Consider the following 23,509-nt stretch of genomic DNA (forward strand, 5'->3'; position numbering starts at 1 on the left):
TGGTAAATCTGTTTCATGTGGATTAAGTTCTTTAAAGAAGTTAATCCACATTTATGATACCATAAAAAGATATCATAAGGATAATGATACTAGTCAAACGTTTCACAAGTAAATTTTTTTTTTATTTTTTAACAGATTATTTGCGGCGACTCTATGTCGCCGCAAATTTGAATTGTCGTCGAAAATACTTATTTGCGACTATTGTACGTCGCAAATACCTTTTAGCGTCGAAAATTTTCGATGGAAAGGAAATAACTATTTGCGAAGATTTCATAATCAATGGCAATGTCTAATTGCGGAGAAGGATGTTCGTCGAAAAAAATCTTTATGGTTCCCATTAGCTTTTAGCGTCGAAACAAATATTTGTTGGAAAAAGGTTTATTGCGACGATTTTATGAACTTTTTGGGACGACAATTATTGACGCAAATGATTTCTTCCGTCGATTAAATGTGATGGCTGCACATGCATTTCTGGCGATTAATCACTTCAATTTTTGGCGAGCTGAAGTCGCCGGAAAAAAATTGCAATTGCAGCGATTCTAGCATCTCGCTGACTTTGGGCAAAAAAATGCATATTATTTCAACCAATGTGCGGCGATGCAAATGGCGCCGAGAAAAGAGATATGCGGCGAATTAAGGAGGTAATTGCGACGAAAAGTGGCGCTGAGAAAGGTGGGTTTTCTTGTAGTGCCCGAATCATCATCGTGGGTTGGGGATGATTCTTTCCTCATTTCTAGTCTGTTGCACAAATTAAGGCATTAACAATATTACTCCAAATTAACCATACATGATCGCGTGGGTGCATGGCTAGTTTATATCATTTGCCTTCTAATAATCCTTTAATTAAACAAGAACAAGATTTAAAAAGTGAAAAAGAAATAGTTATTTATCGTCCTTTTATTTATTATTTTTATATTATTATTTAATGTGATATTTATTATTTTTATATTATTATTTAATGTGATATTAAATAATTTAAAACTATCAGTAGTCTTTTACTTATCTTTCATTGATGTTAATACATAAGCGATGCTGACAATAATATCAAGGAAGTCAAAAAGAACTTCTATTATGCACGGTGGATCCAAAGCCAACACAAATCTAGGCCACGTAACATCGATGTTTTTGTTTTTTTCTTACTTTGTTAACGTACGTTACAAACAACACAAAAGGACAATACACGACACTCAGGTTGTATTTTTGTGCAAGATTACAATGTGCATGGATCATCCAGGCAAGCAAAAGCAAATCATGTGACTATACATATAATGAACGTACATCAACATGCATGAAGTTGGCAGACAGACAGGCTAATATTTCATAATTAATTAATATTACCTAGTGTTCAGATTGGCAGCTTGCTCCACCACTTTATTTCCTTGTAGACCCACAGCCATTTTTTTAATTATTATTATTATTATAATGCACCTAATAATAATAATAATAATAATAATAATAATATTTGGGTTTTTTTTATTTTATTTACCATTATTCTATTTCCACTTAAAAACATAAAGTTGTGTTGGTTGAAGAAAATGGATGATTAAAATGTGGTTTAGGTCCCCCTGAAACACGCAATATAATGATCAATTAGGTAAGACTAAAGATGATCACAGCTTCCTCCTCCCCCACAGATGAGTAAATGATTAGGTAAGTACTCTATAAAAGAGAGATCGATGACTTCATTTTAATTAAGGGGTCTTGACTCTGAACTTTTCATTATGGTGGAGATAAAGTAATCTGGCTGGAGTGGTTTCAGAGCCAGCTAATATATGCATAACAATTATTTCATTTCCATTTTAAATAGTATCATGCTTCAGACAAAAAAAAAAAATTCTCACAAGTTATTGCTCAAAGTCGGGATCATAAGTGGGATACAATGTTGACAAATAAAAGATTGAGAATATGATTCTGTTGATGTTGTGTTGACAAATCTGGCCGGATGCAGAAGTAGTGAAAGAGGTCGCATTCCTTGCGCATCCGTTGAAGATACTTCTTCAAATTTTCACCTTTCGTAATGAATTCTCCCAACACTTGGTTGACAACCACTTGGGAATCGGCCCTTACTTCAACTTCGATGACTCCCAACAACCTGGCCACGAACATTCCTGCTAGCAGTGCCTTGTATTCGGCTTCATTGTTGGTTGTCTTGAAGGCGAGCTTTATTGCGTAGTTGTGCTCCTCGCCGAGCTTGGTAACAATGCGCACCCCTACACCCCCTCCAGCCCGATAGGACGAGCCATTGACGTTGACCTAACAAGGCTTTCTCTGAGTTGCAACTTGTATTTCTTCCAGAAAATCGGTGAACTCGGCTACAAAATCTGCCAACACCTGACCCTTGATCGTTGTGTGGGGAATGTACTCTATATCGAACACTCTTAGTTTGATTGTCCTGTACATTAGCTGGCCAGACATGTCGGGCTTCTGCAAGATCTTTTTTAGGGGGATGTCAATAAGCACCTTTATCGGATGGGCATGAAAATACGGCCTTAGTCTTCTTGCGGCGACCACCAATACAAATGCTAACATCTCCATTCGTGGGTATCTGGCCTTAGCTCCACGGAACGTCCGACTCGTGTAATAGATGGGTCGTTGCCCCTCTTCTGGATTGTAGATTATCATGGTAGACACGGCGTGTGGCGATACAGCTAGGTACATGATCAAGTTCTTGTCCGGCTTGGTACTCCTTTAGGTCCCCAAACGCCTAGTGGGCCAGGTACTCCTTTACGTCCCTGAACGCCTGGTTGTAGTCGGCGTCCCATTCTCATGCCTTCTTTAGGACCTTGAAGAAAGGAAGGTATCGGTCGGTCGAATGGGCGATGAAGCAGTTTAAGGCCACCACCCATCCCGCGAGCCTCTGCACTTCATGAAGGTTATCGCCCGGGGGGAGGGGGGGGGGGGAGGCATTCCCACTATTGCCTCAACCTTCTCTGGGTTGGCCTTATTCCCCGCTCGTAGAACATGAAGTCCAAAAATTTTCCTGACTCCACTCTGAAGGCGCACTTTAACTGGGTTGAGCTTCATTTGGTAGCGTCGTAGTATCGCGAAAGCTTCCAGGAGATCAGACAAATTTTGTTCGGGTCTCTTGCTCTTGACCAGTAGGTCGTCTACGTACACCTCCTTATTCCGGCTAATTTGTTCTTTGAAAATTTGGTTGACTAGCCACTGGTATGTGGCGCTAGCATTTTTTAAGCCGAACGACATGACCTTGTAGCAGTAGAGTCCTCAGTTGGTGATGAAGTCCATCTTCTCCTCATCATCTGGGCTCCTTCGGATTTGGTTGTAGCCTGAGTATGCATCCATGAAACTGAGTAGTCGGTGGCCCACCGTTGAGTCGATTATCAAGTCGATGCAGAGCAAGCGGAAGCTATCCTTCAGGTAGGCATTGTTCAGGTCGGTGAAATTGATACACATCCTCTACTTCTTGCTCACATTTTTTACTAGCACTACATTGGACAACCACTCATGATAGTGGACCTCCCTGATAAAACTAGCTGCGAGGAGGTGGTTTACTTCTTTAGCTATGGCTGCATACTTTTCCACATTGAAGCTCCAACGTTTTTGCTTGATCTTCCTTGCTGTGGGGTCCACAGAAAGGTGATGCTCGATGATTGGTTGTCAATCTTGGGCATTTTTTCATTTCTTTGGGACTCCACACAAACACATCTTGATGTTCGATAAGGAGTTGCTTCATGGCCTACCCCAACTCTAGAGCGATTTTGATCCCCATTTACTAGTCCACAAAAACCAGCTCCAAGGACTCATTGGACTCTGCCTACCGCAATGCCTACTCATCTCGAACCACGTCATCCTATTTGGACAAAGTGGGCGGTGAGGGTGGTTCGACAACCTCTCATCCCATTCACCTCGGATCTCACCCACTCCTGCATCGGTAGGGAATTTCATCTTGAGATGGTACATGCATGTCACCGCCTTCAGATTATTCAGGGTTGAACGGCCCAATATCTCGTTGTATGAGGATGGAGCCTTCGCCACTAGGAAATCGACCATTGTAGCTGAAGTTCTAGGGGCCTTCCCAACTAGGATGGCTAGGGTTATGACTCCCATTGGTTGTACGATGTCTCCTATGAAACCTTTGAGTGGCATTTGGGCAGGGCGCAATCGGTCCAGACTGATTCCCATCCAGACGAAGGTTTCCCAGAATAGGATGTCTATCGAGCTTCCGTTGTCAACCAAGACTCTTCGTGTCGCAAAGTTGGCGACCTGTATGGTGACCACCAGGGCATCGTCATTCAGGTGGAGGATGCCTTCTTCGTCTTTTTCCTAAAAGCTATTGTGGCTCTTCTCATGTGTCTCCTGGTTCTAGAGGCGGCCCTCCCTGTATTGAATACTTCATCGTAGCGAGCCTTGCGAGCGTGGGCCCTTCATGTTGATGAGGCGGGCCACCTCTAACATATCCCCCCGCGATTGTGCCAATTTCGCCTATCTGGGTACTTGCCTTTACCGGGCTTCGACGTCGTGGGCTCTTTTGGGCCCCCCTTTTGGCCCTCTATCTCCTCGGGCTCTCGCTCCACCGGGGCCTCAGGCGGTCATTTGCTCGTCGTGTTGGCATTTCAAACATTGGTGTTCCTTCAGGCTACCCAATTCTTCCATCCTCCATTTTAGTGTATAGCAGTCCTCAGTCTAGTGCCAGTCCGACCGGTGGTAGGTGCAGTATTTACGGCTTTCCTGATCCTGTTAAGGCTTTTTCCTCCAAGTTGGGGCGCGTTCAACCTCCAAGGCCATACTTGCAAGCACGCGCGGTCCAACACGCGCTCGAGCCTGTGCCTCATTCCTCCGTTTGACTTCCTGCGCGCCTTTCTTGTTCCCCTCGCGGTTCACTCTGCTATTCTACCTAGCTTTCCTATCTGCCTGCTCTAGCTCAGTTCTCTGGGGGGCTGTCAAAGCTTGGAGGGTATCCTTGACGTTGATAAAGTTTTCGGCTCGACCCGTAGGGTAGTTCGTGCTATTTCGATCATGAACGGGTTTCGTGGCTAGTTCCCCCCTAATAGGGTCGCTAGGGTGATCTTCTCATCTTAGTCGTCCATGGTCATATGTTCTCGATTGAATCGGGAGAGGTACGATTTCAGGCTCTAGTCATCATATTGCTTTACCGTTAGGAGGTAGGCAGTCGGGCGTCTCCTTTTCCAGCTTGCCATAAATATCGTTAGAAAAAGACGGGTCAACTCATCAAAGCTGTCAACGGACCTTGGTGGTAGGGATCCGAACAAGGCTCTTACTGCCCCCCTTAGCGTCAATGGGAAAGCTCGGCACACGACCTCTCTCGAGAATCCATGAAGGGTCACATGGGCCTTGAACGTCTCTAAGTATTCTAGTTAGTCCTTGGACCCTTCGTATGCTTCCTTCTAGGGGACCTTGAACTTGGTTGGGAAATGGACAATCATGACTTTCGCGATGTACGATAGGTCCATGCTAATAAGAAGTTGGTCTATAGAGGATGACGTGCCCAATCGCTTAGCCATTTCCTCGTACATATCCTGAACCTCTCGGAGCTCAAGGTGCATCCTGCATCTTTCTTCTTCGGCCATAACAATCTCTTGTGCGTGTCACGAGTCTGCATGCTCATTGTGGCTGGGTTCTGCTCTTCCCACCAATTCTTCGATGGTTCTTCATAATGCGTCATTTTCTTGCCGGAGGCCTCCCACTTCCTCCATTAGTCTCTTTATAGTGTCTCCCATTTCGATGAGTCTCGCTTCCATTGTTCTGAACTGATATTCTTCTCTTCGCGAGGTTTGGGAATGCATCGTTGCCAACATGCGAAGGACATACTTTTATATGATAAATCCCACAAACAGTGTCATTATTGATGTGTTTCACAGCCCAAGCAACTCCGCGCACCTAGGTTGATTTGTTCCTGCGTAAAGAGGAAATGAAGGCTCAGGGTGGTGGGGGGATACCTTCGATGCCTAAGTCAATTTGGGTTATGAGTTTGTGATATGTGTGAGCTTCCAATCAATGTATGTGTGTAGAGTTTTTTGCACCCAATTGGAAGATATTTATACCTGGTAGGGGCAATCCCTTGTCAGGCTGATCGTGGTAGTGCCGCTTCGTACCCAGGTCGTGTCCTCTACCAACTCCCTATCATGAGACAGGCCATCCATCCTTGATCGTGGCGATTGCTGACATCCCCGGGTCCTTGTTGTAGCATGCCTGTCTCCGTCCTTTATTAAATGCTGCGTGACCTTGGTCTAGCGCCCTCACCTTCCAGACATGTCCAGCCGTCGGTACTCAATGACCTGGGTTGTCTCTAACCCTATGTGTGCGAAGTGTTAGCCGGTAGACATGTCAGGCCCATGCCCCACGCGTGTTACCTTGCTGCTTCCTTGTGGGCTTCTTGGGCCAACCTCGCCATTCATAGTCCAGCCCGGGCCATCCTATTCTCTCATACCGTTTTCGTCTTATGGGGCTATCCTTAGGCCCACCCATACCACGTGGGTTGGGCTCATGCGATCGGGCCCCTCACAGATTCTTTTGACTATTTCACTTGAAAGTGATAGTATCTATTTGCAGTAAAACAATGGATATTTTGGTTAAATGAGTAAAATATTCTATGTTTATACTAAAGATATTCTCTATTTTACCAAAAACAAAAAAATTGGTCCATATTTCAAATAGAAAGTTCTTACTATATATATATAAAGTCTTTTCAAGAATGCAACCCGGGAAACTTCACCCTCTCTATCCCAAATTCTACCCATATGCAATAAGAGTAGCTGTATTGTTGCAAGAGGATGCTTTGGTGGACTTTAACATGAGAACAAATTCATAAATGAATAAAGCATATACGAGAATTTTTCAAGAGTTTTTTTTTTTTTTTTTTTTTACTACATAGATGAGAAATAGATGAAGTGATATATTCTTGTTTATCAGATTTTAAGGCCGAAATAGTACCCTAGGAGGGATAATTTGGGATAATGATTATATCACTAACTTCTTCTTTTCTTTATTATTTAAACAAAAAATTTTATTCATTATTTTCACATCACATATCATATATAATTTTTTATTTTGTTTCTTACTAAATTTATAGTGTATGAATGATGAGTCGAAGAACTCAATTAGTTTAAAAAGAATAAAAATAAATAAAAAATGTGTGGTATGTGATGTGTGGTGTGTGGGATGACAAGTAAGCATGTGCATATAGGGCCTTAGCCCGATCTGTCCGAGACATCCGAGTTTTCCAACCCGATCAAATACGGGTTCAACGTGTCAAAAATTAATAACGGGTTTTAAACAATGTAGCCCGTCGAATCCATCGAAATTGAAAAATCTCTCTTTTTTCCAGTCCCTACTGTGCCATGCGGAACCCTAGTCACTGTCGCCGTTCTCCATCGTCATTCTCCATCTTCTGACTCCCGACTTCTAACTTCAAGGCCTTCGTTCCACTGCTCGTTGCTTCTCCTGCGTCCACATCACATGTTACTCTCTCTCTCTCTCTCTCTCTCTCTTCTGCTTAACTCTTGGAATGAATCGGTAGTATCGTAGAGAAATTCTATCATTCCGACTGATTGAACAGTACCACTTGTGGCAAGCATGAGGCCATCACTTGCTGCTGAGATCCGCCTCCAAACCCCCCCCCCCCCCCTTCTTATTGGGTTAAAGCCTCGTATTCCTTTGCATTACAACATGAAAAATGAATTTGAAGACGATGATTACATCTTGGTATGAAGAAATAAAAATGAGATTGGGTCAACATTATTAGACTCATTTTCTATATTTTATTTATTTTGAACTTCATGAACTGAATGGGGTGATTATTGAAACCCACTTCTCCATTGATGAGATATATATATATATATATTTATAAAATGTCTAAAATCGAGAAAACAATAGTACTATTCTCGACTTTTTCCTTTCAATGGAGAAGATATATAGCATAAACCATAATGGTGGAGTTCGAAGAGAGCAGGTGGGCCTTGCTTTTATGCGTAGGTGTTGCTCAGCAATTGAAAGTTGTACATAAGGGTGGCTAGGACTATTAGAGATAGTATTGTTTCCGTTAGTTTCTGTTATTTCTGTTTTTAATAAGTTACATTTTTAGTAATAGAGTCATGTTAGTTCTGTTACTTAGGTATTTAAAATATTTCTTTCCCGTCTATTATACATTGTATATAAAGCATTTCTGCTTGAATAATGCTACTCATCATCTCAACTTCCATCTTTTTATGATGTAGCATTAGGTGATTGGAAATTATTTATTACATTTCACTTATGAACCTATCATCTAATGTCACATCATGGAATAATGAAAGGATGATGGGAGTTGAGATGATGAATAGATTTTTTCTTTCTGCTTTGATGTATACACAAGTTTAAAGTAATATAGAATAGATTTCGATGCTCTGCATCTTTTGGTACTTTCGTGATATCAATCTTAACAAGGACACTACTGAATATGGCATTTGGAGCTTGGAGGCTTGACTTAATTTGGATAAAAAAAAAGGGAAGGATTCTCTTTTCATATTTCTTTGATTTCATTCTTCCATCCAATTCTGAGAATTCTATGTGGGGATAAGCATTAACTCGATGTCCTTTGAGGTCATTCATCCTTAAAACTCCCGTCGGCTGTCAATGTTAATTCTATTTAGGTATACAAGAATAATACCATGTAACTGTAGGAAGGTCTATGTTCTGGTCCTGTCCACAAAAGAAATTTGATTATTTGGAATCATTGCAATTTACAACTCTTGGGCTGTGATATCTGCAGTTTGTGAGATTTAACAAGAAGATATTGGGTTTTCTCATGAGTAATTGTACACTTGAATCTATTATTGGTTTTTAACCACAACAAACTCAACAGAGTAGTATAATGCAAAGGCAGTGAAAAAAAAAATATGAAAATTTACAGTAGAAGTAAAGTTGAAAGGGGTGAAAATAGAGCAGAAACTTTAAATCGAAAAGAATTGCTCCAATAATTCTATTGCACATCTATTCAGAAAAAAAAAAAGGCTGGAAAGCAATTCAAAGAGAATTGCTCTCTGTTTTCTCTCTGCATTATTTTTACAGAATTCAAAGAACAGTTAATTATAAGGATGATTAATGGGTTTCAGATGTTATTTGACCCTAAAAACATCAACATTGGTGCGTTTTTGTTTGACAAATGTTCCTCTCCATTAACCATACATTTCTTAAAGCTCGAAACAATGTTGGGTGCTTTCTAGATTATTGAGACATCAATTGTCTGTTATTTTTTCTAGTATTGAGTTTGTTTCTCTCTAAAACCCAACTAAGAAGTCATGAACCAACAAACTTGATCTTGTGGCACTCAATGGAGTTTCATCTCTTTCTATCCTCTTGTCGTTGCTCGATGTCAAAACATACATTAAGGTTAGGTTTGGATATTGAGTTGAGATGAGATGAGATGAGATGAATTGAGATAATAGTTAAAAATTAAATAATATATTTTTAAAATATATTTTTTAATATTATTATTGTTTTGGGATTTGAAAAATTAAATTAGATAGGTCGAGAGTCCCTTTCAATCCAAACCGAGCCAATTCGCATGTAAATCTTATACCATTTGTAATGATAACCAAAACCCAGTTTCCGTCTAAGCTCATAATTAAAAAATATTAGTGAATACGAGTCTTTTGAAATCATAATAAAAACCAAGAACTTTTCTCTCCTAAATAATATGAGACTTTATTCCTTTCATTCTCACACTTAATTTGGGATATTATACTCATAATATCAAACATTATGGATATATATAGCTCTCTTTAGGTCAATAAACAAGTATTCAATCAATAAATTTTATGGTAATTTTAATTCTTCCAAGTATATATTTTTAATCATCATCCCTATTCTTAAGTATGGCATAGATGATTGAAAAATTATATAAATTTGATAGACACCATAAAATAATGAAATTAGAATAATTAAAAGGATCATCAATTATCATTTGCGGAAGAGTTCATGGCTCTTGTAGTAGTATAGATGCTTCTATCTCGTGATGGTGAATGCATGAGCTTGAAACGCTGGCTAATGTGCTTCTTCTTGGCTCTTTCAGCAGCTTGGCTATGGGGTGGCTATATTAAAGGCTGTGGACTTTCAGGAAGAAACCGCTTGTTCCACCCAACTGTCTCGTGTTAATTCAGCCTGTTTGGCATTTGCATTGATAATGCCCGCCACGCTTGACATCATACCCTTGTACGCCACTCTACTCGACGCTTGCTCCCCCGCCAAAACTCTCCAAAACCTTAAACGCCTTCATTGCCGGACCATTATACTTGGCATTTCCCACCACGACTTCATACGGACCAAGCTCGTCTCCTCTTATGCCTCTTGTGCCCAATTACACCATGCCAATGTGCTCTTCTCCTTCGCCACTCGCCAGCCCACCTTCCTCTTCAACACCCTTATCAGAGCCCATGCGTCTCTTGGTTTGTTCTCTCATTCCCTATTCATCTTTCACCAAATGCTCATTATTGGCAAGTCCATTGACCGCTACACCTTGCCTCCTGTTCTCAAATCTTGTGCTGGATTGTCGGCTCTGAGACTTGGCCGCCAGGTACACGGGATAGTTTTGGTTAATGGATTCGCCTTAGATACGACGAATTCGAATGCATTGATTACCATGTATGCGAAGTGTGGTGATTTGGTCAATGCCCGTAAGGTGTTCGATGAAATGTCGGTGAGGAATGAGATATCTTGGTCCGCAATGATGGCAGGGTATGGAATGAATGGAATGTTTAATGAGGTATTTGAGTTGTTTGATAGGATGGTGGAGGTAGGAGAGAGGCCAGATGGTGTCACTTTTACAGTGCTCCTGACAGCATGTAGTCATGGGGGGTTGATAGAAAGGGGGAAGGAGTATTTTGAGATGATAGAAAAGAGGTTAGGAGTGAGACCAGGGCTAGAGCATTATACTTCGATGGTGGATATGGTGGGAAGGGCGGGGCAGGTCGAGGAAGCGGAGAAATTAATTTTAGAAATGGAGGTGGAGCCTGATGAAGCTTTGTGGGGGGCCTTGTTGGGGGCTTGTAGGATTCATGGGAAGGTGGAGGTGGCTGAGAGGGTGGCTGAGAAGGTTTACGAGAAGAGACGTGGTGTTGCATCTATGTGAATCATTTAAGTTATTCTTCATTGTGAATTTTGTTTATATGTCAAGTTGTTTTTATATAACTTATAAAATTGCAAAAAACGTGTTCCATCAAATTAATGTTCAGAATCTTCTGGGACGTGTTTCCATCTCTATTTTCTTTTTCTCCAAGTTTTCCAATGTGTATGTATCAACCAATTCAAAACGGAGGTCTTATATTTGAATTTGCTTCGTAACAACAACCGGAAAATCTGAACTAGCATTCCAGATCCACAATGTCGCCTCCTGCCGAGTAATACTCTCTTGACCTTCTCTTTCCCTTCCCAAATTCTTTTTTTTTTTTTGGCTGAATTTTATTGGTTCCCGAATCAGGCCTTTGATTATAAGCCTTTTTGGTGATTTTGATATTACAAGTCTTGTATTATTTTTGTCGGAAATTGCAGCCGTCTTTCATTGTAATATACTTTGTTTCAAGATGTGTTCCACGTTGTTTAGTTCTATGCCATATTCGACCTTTTGGATATAGGTCAATGGTCTGGTTGTTTTGCTAGTACTGCAAAAGTGCCATGGGACGCTTTGTACAACATGTTATCACTCAAAACATTTCTTTTTTATCGGTAATCGCTTCAACGTTTTCTTATATAAGCTGTAAGTCCTCCCTATATTAACTTGATGCTAGTGAAACCAATATTGCATATGGTTAACATTTGCATCTGTTCAAGTATACAAATTGTGAGGGGATACACATTGATGTTGCACAATCCGAATATGCATGTACTTTGATAATCTTTGAAACTCAAGTTATTTGCATTTGCTTTAATCTTCCGACTTATGCATTGCAATTGGAAGAGACTGCTTCTTCTGAAGGAGGGATGGTAACTGAAGTAAACGGGTTGTGAGGTTATTTACAAATCCACTTGCTCGATATTGACAGGAAGTAACTGGGAAAGGTAAAATGAGGGGGGATTAGTGGAAAGCCCCTACAATCAATAAATCACATCCTCTTGATTTGGGGAAAAAAAGTAGGATGATGCAAATTAGTGGAAAGCCCCAAATAATTTGCATTTATTGATTGAATGCACTTCACAATATCTCAGGTTTATTTGTTGTTTGCAAAAGTATTGCACTTGGTTAGGCTGAGCACAATTTATTTCACAAACCTTTTGCCTTTAAGTTTGTCTTTGCATAGCATACATGTTCTCATCATGTAGGCAGCAAATAGCTTCAAGTGACTATATAGCTTGAAGGCTGGACAACAGCATTGCCTAATATGCCATTTTTCTTTTTCTTTCATTCAGCACCGGTCCTATTACAAAACAAAGGTTACATTTATTTGCTGTTGTTTTCCGCTTCGTAGAATGTATTTAGGTGTTTTCTTTTTGTATACTTCCTATGTACATGGACGTCACCTATTTCATTCAATTGAATAAAATTGTCTTTGTTACTTGTAAAAAAAAAAAAAATATTTTTATTTGAGATCTTATAAATGGTTATAATGGCCGGTTCTTTTAACTGTTGTATGGTTTATTGTTGGCATCCATTTCAGATATTATAAATCTCTTCCACCCATAACTAAGGCTTATGGGACACTTTGTCTGTTGGCTACTACAGTCTATTAGATTCGACTATTTGATACTCGAGATATTGCACTAGCCTATACGCTTGTATTCACACATTTTCAGGTACGTCTTTCATCTCTGTGGACTTCATACTTTAACATCACCATATTCTGTTGACAGAATCTGCTCTTCGTTTGTAAACTCTATCTTCTATTTTTTATTCTATTTTTTAGAAGAATTTATCTAATCCATTAAGTCACAAGACCCAAATAATAATAAAAAAGCATCCCACAAAAATTTTCTTCCCTTCATACTTTTCAATGGGACTAACCACCTTTTCAAACCCCAATAAAAACATCTCTAAAATACTTTCTCAATCCCATTTTTAATAGACTCCACAAATTTTACAAAATCCTTTAAACTCTTTAAATTTTCTGAAAAGTTTCAGAAACTTTCTAGAAAATCTTACGTCCAAACGTCCTTTAAGACATCATGGGTTTGATTACACACTAGGATTTCCAGTGGGTTACATGCCCCTGGAGGATAGGGTCTTGTATTTGGGGCCTTACTCCCTAGGGGTGGGTTCGGAAGGACTTGCCTTGGTAAAGTTTCACGCCATCAAACAAAGCATTCAAGGTAGGGCTCTTTAGACCCACTCATAGGAAGTAAACTTCAGATACACGACCTCATTGGCCAGAACATATCTATTAATTCAGTGGAACTCCTAGGTAGAATCGAATCCAAAATGTACTAGTCTACATCTCATCCGAGTCTTCAACATTCAACCCACTCAAGCCAAAACCAAACCAAGCAAGCTGCAACATTACTGTTGTTAACGTCTTGTTTCGCACACCTTTGAGTCAAATCCCGACAACTCAGGTTTTTCGAAATAGGTCTTCAAAAGATGGAGAGAATGCAACTAGGAGAGGGCAGCCTTGGGGCTGGGGAGTCTCCAATGCCAAAGTTAGTAAATATTCTTGGAAGCTTGTAAATAAGTAAAAGAGTCTAGGAATCAGAGAGTTTTCTCGTACCTGGAGCTTGCTATTTATACCATAGGTTGGGGGAGGTGTAGATCGTCTTTGTTTCCACAGAGTTCGTGCCCCGTTTGCCGTCAGATTCCTTTAATGCAGCGTGGCTCTCAAACGGCACCATAAATGTGGGGTGTAGCTTAGTAGTAGCGCCATTAATGCAGCGTAGTTTCCTGACTTTGTGTATATCCTTATGATCCATAGATGAACTGATATCGATGAATCAAGGGCTGTCCGCATTTCCCGCTGTACTCTGTGCTAGTCTCTAGGTTCTGAACGTGGCCGTAGGCTGTCAGGCTGACCTGTCTTGTCGACTGCTAGACTCATTTTACTGGTAGATGTTTTGCCCCTTATGCGGACTTGGTGGCCTTTGAGCCAGGTGTTAGGCCGAGACCCAGTGGGCTTTGTGAAGTGGGGAAAATCCCCTCACAACTGTCATCGCATCTACCAATCTGTCGATTCCCTTCCTTTAATTTGAGATTGGCTTATATGGCCTTAAATGGAAATTGAATTTTTTTGGACTTTGTTTATTTCACGTGTTATTGTTAGTTTGAGTATCTTAATGTCGATGTCTAAGCAAATGCTAACCACTTCGCAAGAGACTTTTAGTAGTGCTATTTTTGATGCTTTGGGATTTATAAAAACCTATCTCCCCATAAGACCATTTCGAAAATCCAATAGATATCTCAGTGCTGCCATTAAAAAAAACAACTTTTATTATTTTGAACCACCCTCCTTCCCCAAGTTAGGGGCTATATAGAGGTATAAAGTTGAACCCATGAATATGCCCATAATAAAGAGGTTAAATGAAAAAATCCTAGGTTTAACTAATCCAATAAATTCTCAAATGACCCACACACACACACACACACACACACACCCACCCCCCACACACACCGACACCCTCACATACCCACCCACCCATACCCAAGCATACCACACATGCCTATGCCACCCTCAGCAGAACTCTTTGGTAACTTGACATTCGCTTGTAGGTGTGGAGGCTGATGATTACAAACTATTTTTCCTTGGCAATTTCTCTATCAACTTTGGAATCCATCTTTGAATGATGTAAGTACTAGTTACAAAGAACTTTAAATAAGGTGCATCAATTTTCACTATGCCACTCCCCATTGCTGGTGTAAAAGCTAAGCGATCACTTGAGGCCTACAACATTTTAGGGGGTTGGGGGTGTTCTTTTCATCCACTTGCAGCTTCATGTGAATGATTGATTGCACAGAGCAAGATATGGAGTTCAACTTGAGAACAGACCATTTGACAGGTGGACAACAGATTTCTTGTGGATGATGATATTTGGAGCCTTTTCACTATTGGTATGTGAGATTATCTTCATCGCTATCAGCTCTTTTTTATCTTTAAATGCGTACACTGACATTGGTTCATTTGTTTTAGCCATTTATTCATTTTTGTGTTTTAGGTATTATCAGCCATCCCCATATTTTGGTCTCCTTTCTTAGGAATATCACTTGTGTTCATGCTTCTCTACATCTGGAGTAGAGAGTTCCCAAATGCACAAGTCAACATTTATGGGCTTGTGACTCTTAAGGTAGTTTTATTTCACCAATTGTTGGGTTCCTGTACTGCAAACTTTCTGTTTGGGCTAGGTCTTTCACTGTCTGACACACATGAAGGCAACATCTATATTATTTGTTGCAGGCATTTTATCTACCATGGGCAATGCTTGCTTTGGATGTTATTTTCGGTTCACATTTATGCCAGATCTGTTGGTAATCATTGCAGGACATCCCTATTACTTTTTGACCGTGTTGCATCCACTTGCTGGTGGGAACATACTAAATACTCCAATGTGGGTGTATCCTTACATTTTTTATTTTATTTATTTATTTATTTTATATAGCCTTTTGTTCATAATTTGAAGCCATTATGAGACCTCACCAACCTGCGGGAAAGAAAAAAATAGCAAAATTTTAGAATTGAAAACACGAGCAACGTTCACTTACCAAAAAGAAAAAGAGTTAATGGATTGATTACTATTGCTGTTAAGAGCTGCATGCAATATTTACATTCTAATTTTTCCTCTCCGTATGTAAAACCCTAAGGAAACCACCGCTACCCTTGTCGGCGAGTGACCTCTCATTGACGTTACAGACAAAGCTGACGGGCCCCGACGACTTTCCTAAGGGCCGTTCGGCGTTGGTCCAGAGGAGAGAGAAAATACTATGAAGCGTGAAAACCCTACTGAACCAGATTTGCCGCCACCCACCCTTGTCGGCGAGACACCACACCATTGTCACAGATAAAGCCAATGGACCTCGGTGACTTCGCTGAGGGTCGTTCGATGTCCTAGATATCACTATATGGTCTTTAGAGTACTCTGGCAATCCTCCCGAAGGCTTCGTTTGTCATGACGTCGTCTCTGAAGGCTCTGGTGAGTACTCCGACGTCTCCTGTGAGCACGATTTGCAGCTAGAAAGACAACTCTGCAGTGCTTACAGTGAGCACGACTTAGAGTCCAGACAACTTTGTAGTGCTTACAGCTCCGAACGGATTTCTAATCTGGTTTTTCTGAGATGATGAATGGTTGTTGAAGAAGAGGAGTGGGTCAGTATGGGTTCTTCTGTGGAGTTGGTCATAGAATATAAATTCTTTACACTGGTGAAGGAGGGGACTATGTTGGCCATTACTGAAAGGAGTCGAAGGGTGATATCTGAGTTGGTTCTGGGTTCAACAACAGTACAGTGACTGGCCAAGGCCATAGAAGCGTGTACTAAGGATAAGAAAAAAGATTTTTTCTCCACTGTCTAGGAAGGTCGATGCAGTTTCATAGCACATTGTTGAATGCTCGCAGATGTTATATGGCAGTGGAGGAGTATGGTAGTGGGGGGAGGAGGAATTTTATTTTCATTTCTGAAGAGGGGGGCAGTGGCTGAAGAAGGATGTGGGAGGTGCTGTGTCATTTTTCCTTCGACAAGAGAGGGAGTGACGGCTTGGAAGGACAAGGTGTTGCAGGTGGTGTGGTAGGGAAGGAGAACTTGGAGGTGCATAAAGACCCATGTACATCCTCGGTGGCGAGGCAATCCTATGCGGCAGCTCTAAAGACGGGACATGCTTCGGGGGTTCAGAGTGTGGGGGGTCTGCCAATCACGCCTCAGGACCAGCTTGTCGAGATGCATAATTCTCTAAAGGAGATGGAAACCCAACTTGTCGAGTTGAAGGTAGTGATAACTTTCTTGTCTACGAAAATAGACCGGCTTTCAGCTGGAGGCAACTGGGTGGTAAGAAATATGATAGGCCCGAATTCTTTAAATTTGGAAAAAGGAAAACGAAAGATCGGATTCGGCCCTGTCCCTATAACCAGATCCAGAAGAGTATGGCGGGTCAAAAGGAAATCTGGGTTATTTGAAGCCGGGTCTACATCGGGTATTGGCTTAGAGACATCAGTAATGGAATGTCGTTTGCCTCGTGTAAAACATGATAAATCGATAGTCGGTATTACACCCTTGGTCCGAAGAAACTATGGCTCCCTCGTCAAAGTTGAAGGAACAGGGTGCATTGACGAGGTCTAAAGGAGGTGTAGGATCCACTATCAACCCAAAGGTGAAAGGACTTGCTGTCACCTCAGAATCTCCAATGGGGACCCCGATACCATTGGAGAGAACCAATGGAGTTACTGGAGAACCAATGGGTTTGGCGTTAGTGCCTTGTGTAGAGGAATGTTTAGAGTTGGGAGTGCAGTTTGATGGGGATATTGTGGCTCCCCTGGTCTCTCTTCCTCCAATAGCGGATTGGATTTTGCCTAAAGTTAACGAGATTCAGCAGTTCTTGAGAATTTCACATGGAGGACGTGAAGACCAATTTAACGAATTAATTACTGCGATCGAGGTAAGCCGCACACTTGAAACCAAATCAAGCTTCAAGAAAAGTAGCGAGTTACAACGTCTTTTTTGGGCAATCAACTACAACGCTAAGGGTGGTAGTTCAACTAGAGAAAAGTCTAAAGGGAGGGCATTGTGAAGATGGGAATCAAGGTGTTGGGGTTGGTGTTCGGATAGAGTTTTAGTTCTACGAGAAACAAGAGATTGGGGTCGGGTCTGATGTACTTTGGGTTGTTTTTTTATAGACTTTTTGGGTCATTAGGGGCTTGTTGGGTCATTTTGGGCAAGATGTTTTCTTGTATACATTCAGTGTACTTGGTTTTTCCTTTTGATATATACAATATTTTTACTTATAAAAAAAAAAGAGCTGCAATTTATCTGTTATTGCTTGGTTTTTCATTTGAAAAATGTACGTTCTGCAAATTTCCTTTACTACTTTCACAGACATAAACTAGTTGCAAGGTGGCAGATAGGAGCTCAGCCAACTAGCCATGGACAACCAGAAAGAACAACTGGTGTGGCTTTCAGAGAGAAGGCGTACTGACCTGGTGATTAATTCTACTCTTTTATCAAGGGACCAAATTATCTCCCTTTGTTTCAAATTCTTTATCTCTCTCTTTTTGAATGACACGCTAAAAATAGTGCTTGAGAATTAAGGGTTTCAGCTAAAGGGTCCTGACATTCGCATTTCACTATAGAGTGAAGCTACCAGCCGATCGGGTGTGTAGTCTCCTTTTACACCCGCCAATCAGTAGCTGCCATATACACATTTCAGCAAAATCTAGTTTGCACCCACATGTAGGTGATTACATTTATTTTTTATTGTTTTCGTGATCTTCCCCCCCTCCCCCCCCCCCCCCCCCCCCCACGTCCCTGCAAAATGATTATGCTCCAACCATGAGAAAGATCGTGAAAATCAACTTCATCATGAATGAGGAAGAAGAATGGAGGACCAACTCACTGAGATGACCAGATCTCCGATCGAGTTCAAGGAGGCCTTCAGCTTGTTCAACAAGAGGCGACAGTTGCATCACTACTAAGGAGCTTGGGACTATGATGAGGTCGCTCAGCCAGAACCCAACTGAAGCTGAGCTCCAGGACATGATCAATGAGGTTGATGCCGATGGCAATAGGACCATTGACTTCACTAATGACCAATCTCGAGGAGAAGCTCACTGACAAGGAAGTCGATGAGATGATCAGGGAGGCCGATGTAGATGGTGATGGTGATGGCCAAATAAACTATGAGGAGTTTGTCAAGGTGATGATGGCTAAGTGATCAGTCTGTCTCCACCAAAAACCCTAATGAAAATTATCTTTTTTAAAAACAAAAAAAAAAAAAAAGAGAACAGGGTTGACAATATGATGTGCGGCCTTCTAGTTTACCTCAATCTTCATTTTCATCCGCCTTTACAAGGGGTATAGTGGTAGTAGTATGTTCTGCTGTTGGTGGTGGAAGAATGTTCTATTTAAATCCTTAAGATTGTCTTGCGAGTGTTTGCAGTTTTTGTCCCTTTTTTTTTTTTATTTCTTTGAGTTGGCTTGTGAACATGATCTACCTGGATGATATAATGTTCATTGTTGATTGAAAAAACAATAAAATGGAGGGTAAGAAAGAGAGGGTGGAGATATAATCCTCCAGCTTGAGGAGAGAGTGGAGAAATGAGAGAGAAAGAGAGGAAAAAGATGGAGAGATCGAACTGAGTGAAAGAGAGAGGGGTTCTGAACTCTGGTGTACGAGTTGGAATTTTCTGCATGCGGTAGTAGTTATTTTTTTTCCTACAACTCCTACGTGTCAACTTTTCATTGATGGGTGTAAAAATATCTTTACCTGACCGGTCTTGAATTTTTCTCTTTACTATATTATTCATTATTGAAATGAATATGTAGTTTCTTTTTTTTATCTTCAGCTGAAATTCTAAAGTTGAATTATATTGTTGAACAGAAAGGAAATATACGGAAGTAGTAGTTGTTGGGAAAGGCTCAAATGACGAATCCATGCAAAAGTTTATAATTTCAATTTCCTTTACCATGTAAATGTATCATAGCAAGGGTTTAGCACGACAGACTGGCTCAAAATTAGTGAATTCCGAATAAATATCTCCTACAAGCTCAACTTTTTTTTGGGGTGCAGTAACTTCACTCTAGACGCACTAAGACCGGTCTTGTTTTTATAAATTATCTCGTCTAATTATTATAATTTTTTTAAACTTTTAAATAAAATATAATAAATAATTTAATTTTTTAAAATTTTTTAAAAAAATTATATTAAAAAATTATATTTTAATAATATTTTATTCAACTTTTATCTCATTTCTTTAATTAACACGAGACTCAAGTGAAATTGATTTTCTGAATTGAAACTTCTGATTTTTTCAAGGAAAATTGCAGTGAAGAAGTATAAAGGTTTTGTTTGTTTTTTTTTCAATAAATTTTCCGATATTGGACCTTTCCAAATAAATATCCATCAGCACTATTTTCACATTTGGGTGCAACTATTTTCCAATGAGGCATGGGATTGTATCGGCATCAAAAAATTATCCAAAAAATTAATGTTACGGTGTCTCTGTCCGTCCGAGATCATCCGTCTCCCTATCATTAATCTTTTTCTTTTGAATAATGATATATGCAATATTTTTTTACAATATATTTTATAATAATATAATAAGATAAGAATATTTTTATAAAATAATTTTATTTTATATTTTTATAAAATGATGTTATTTTTTATTTAAAACATAATTATATAAAATACTGTAAAAAATATTCTGTCTGAATCATTTTCTTTTTCTTTTGTATAGTTTTCGTCTACTTCTTTCCGTACAGTGAGCCGTAAATTATTGAATGAACGAAACTCCGACAAGAAAGGTGGGACGTGAACGGCACCAACGGAGTTCCCCATTCCCATCATCACCCCCGCCATCCTCTCCCTACTCTCTCTCTCTCTCTCTCTCTCTCTCTATTTAACAAATTAACCACCTTTCGAAGACCAGTTCCAACACAAGACCAAGAGAACAAACAAGCTGCTCCACCACAACACACCTACGAAGAAGAAGAAGAAGAAGAAGAAGAGAGCTACAGAGAGACAGAGGAAAATGTCGTGGCAAACTTACGTGGATGAGCATTTGATGTGCGATATTGACGGGCAAGGCCAGCACCTCGCCGCTGCTGCCATCGTCGGCCACGATGGCTCTATTTGGGCTCAGAGCTCTTCCTTCCCTCAGGTCTCTTTTATTCACTTTCGCACCTATTTTTGTGTGATCAGACAGTGGGACTTGGGTTTGGATTTGTTTATCCATTTTTAAATGGGTTTTGATCATCGAATCTGTTTTGTGTCTGTCGAGGGAGATAGTTACGTGGTTTTGGCGTCTTCTATCTCTTGATGTTGTCGATACATGGGTTGTTCGGTGATTAATATTACAATTTGGTTTTATTGTCGTGGCATTTGATCCATTTTAACTGTTCGATCTGCGATCCTTTGGAGATTGTGTCGGCATGAATTGCACTGCTGGCTCCTCACCTTTTGTTTTTGGTTGGTAATTTATTTTACGAATCATGATATTGTCATAAAGGAGTGAAATTAGTTTCAAAATGCTATGCATTTTCATTTGATTTTATTCAAGATCCGCTGGTTGCTGGTAAGTGGTCTGAAAAATCAGATGGATGGCTCTTTTGGATCAGTTCTGGTGCATTGCTGTTTTGTGTTATGTGTTTGTAGTTTGTATGTCTTAAAATTTTCTTGAGGTGATCCTCAACAAGAAGAATAGACAAACACGTTGGTCTTGGTCTTGGGAAAATGCTAGATCTCTATGCATTAATTGTTCACTTTGAACAACTTCCGATCCGTTTCGTGTATGATGTCTTGGTATTTTATTTCCAGTTTAAGCCTCAGGAGATCGCAGACATCTTGAAGGATTTCGAGGAACCGGGTCATCTTGCTCCGACAGGCTTGCACATTGGGGGAGCTAAATACATGGTCATCCAGGGAGAGGCGGGAGCTGTCATCCGCGGAAAGAAGGTGATTACATTACACACTTAAATATCTTTTATCAAAGATTTTTAAGGTTAATTGCATGTTCAATACCTTGTTTTTGCCCATTTACAAATAGACACTTCGATTTGACATTAGCAATATTGATACCTAAGAACTTAAAAATTCGTAATTAACATCTCCTGAAATCAAAATCAGACATGTATCCCCTTCCCCTAAATTACACATCAACAATTTGATTCAAATTTATTTAAAATAAAATAATCAGTTTAACCAAAACAAATTAGTTCAACTAAAAAAATTTAAAAAATAAGTTTAAATAAAAAAAATGAAAAAAGAAAATCTGTTTAACTAAAAAAAAAAACGACCTTTTATAAATATTTTTAGTTAAGATGGTTATTCTATGGATAGTGAGAGTCCTTTAATGGGAAGAAATCAGGCACTTCAATTAGTGGAGAGTTATTAGGTAACTCCACCCATTGTCTGATTAATCAAAATAGGATTATTCTATCTTGAGTTTTGACTCCATTGGCCCATGTAGGCACTCCATGTGTCATGTGTCGATTAAAACTGGATCCAATTTTCAACAGATACCATGCTCATTTCTTACAAAATTGCCTCCCATACCCGCCCATTGTTTGTAGGTTCATGGACGTTGCATAGCATGAGTTGTAGATTGTGAATTCTTGCACACATGCACAAGGATTAGGACTTCAATAAACACCCAATCCCAACCCAAGAAAGGAACTCGATCTTAGGGATTGACCAGAAACTCTTTTAGGGAATGATGATTGCAGCAATGTGCAAAGCTGAAAGTGTTGGCTTACTGATTTTAAAGCAGCAGCCAAGCCTTTGTATTAGATGTTTGCATCTTTTTTTATTTGAAACATCATTGCTTGGTACAAGGAGCTTACACGAAATTGATGACAGGAGAGCTGTGATTTACACACCAAATGTGGATTAGTAGCCTAACCATTTTGAGTTTTCATCTTCTGTAACCTCTTTGAGTGGACTTTGTTTATTCATTGAAATTCTTGCTTTGTATTAGGGATCTGGAGGTATCACTATAAAGAAGACTGGTCAAGCTCTAGTTTTTGGCATCTATGAGGAACCTGTGACACCAGGGCAGTGCAACATGGTGGTTGAGAGGTTGGGGATTACCTCGCTGATCAGGGCCTGTAGGCCAAGGTCTACCATCACTTTTGAGTGTTTCCTTTTTGGCTTAAATTGTTGTCTATTTTCTATTTTTTCCTTCCCATTTCAGTTCCAAGTTTGCATCTTCTTCATTGCAAGCCTTAAATTGGCTGTGAAGCTACTGCAGACAATAACTTGTGAGAACTAAGACGGTTGTTTTATGTTTGGTTGTTTGAATTGCACCCCACATGTTATAATTCTTTTTTGGTGTAATCATACTGGCTTCTTGTGCTCTCTCTCTCTCACACACACACACATTTTCATTTGTCTATAATTATGTTATGAGTTCTTTGGCCAAATGTAGTCTTATCGGCGTGGTTTTACGGTAATTGTAATAGAAGCGCAGTTCCTTGTGCATCTCAAGTGCTCTCCTTTGAGTTCGCGACTTATCTACTGGTGAATGGTGAAGTGGGCGAATAGATTGAAATGAAAGAACATCGGGACTGCTAAAGTCGTTGGATTTTAGAACTCTTGCCGATAAATTTCCTAGATGCTTCAGAAAGTTTAAAGAATGTGGCTCAGCATTGCAAGTTGCAAGAACATGTGGGTATGATTTTGAAAATCGTGATTGTTAATAGGGCTGTACACAAACTGGCCGGACCGACCGCCGCCGACGTAGACCGACCTCCGGATTCAAGAACTGGCCGAAACCGGCAAAGAACCGGTCAGCCGGCGGTAGCAAATTAACGAAACCAACGTCGGCCAGTTCAATTTGCAGTTCAGACCCGGTCTGAACCGAAGAACCGACCGATGTCATATATATATTTTAAATATATTTCTTATACAAAACGGCGTCGTTTTGTTCTTAAACCTATGAG

General features: G+C 40.1%; 2 protein-coding genes and 2 pseudogenes across 2 annotated transcripts; all 4 read left to right on the forward strand.

The window, feature by feature from the left end:
* Positions 1-9,907: 9,907 nt before the first annotated feature.
* On the forward strand, positions 9,908-11,201 carry LOC121251045 (pentatricopeptide repeat-containing protein At4g16470-like). The gene has a single exon (XM_041150347.1). The coding sequence runs from the start codon at positions 10,142-10,144 to the stop codon at positions 11,084-11,086; it is 945 nt and encodes a 314-aa protein (XP_041006281.1). The 5' UTR covers positions 9,908-10,141; the 3' UTR covers positions 11,087-11,201.
* A 136-nt stretch (positions 11,202-11,337) lies between these two features.
* Positions 11,338-18,050, forward strand: LOC121249472 (annotated as a pseudogene).
* Positions 18,051-18,443: 393 nt separating this feature from the next.
* On the forward strand, positions 18,444-18,893 carry LOC121251046 (annotated as a pseudogene).
* A 1,431-nt stretch (positions 18,894-20,324) lies between these two features.
* LOC121251099 (profilin-2-like) lies at positions 20,325-22,904 on the forward strand. The gene is given in 4 exon segments (XM_041150419.1): positions 20,325-20,730; positions 21,387-21,524; positions 22,546-22,645; positions 22,648-22,904. Coding segments are annotated over 4 exon segments (399 nt in total). The 5' UTR covers positions 20,325-20,601; the 3' UTR covers positions 22,680-22,904.
* Positions 22,905-23,509: the final 605 nt, after the last annotated feature.

This window comes from Juglans microcarpa x Juglans regia, chromosome 2D, assembly GCF_004785595.1.
Source record: "Juglans microcarpa x Juglans regia isolate MS1-56 chromosome 2D, Jm3101_v1.0, whole genome shotgun sequence".
NCBI lineage: Eukaryota > Viridiplantae > Streptophyta > Magnoliopsida > Fagales > Juglandaceae > Juglans > Juglans microcarpa x Juglans regia.

Bases quoted from the DNA above. Each gene is read 5' to 3' on its own strand.
- LOC121251045 (XM_041150347.1), top strand. From the start codon at position 10,142: ATGCCCGCCACGCTTGACATCATACCCTTGTACGCCACTCTACTCGAC.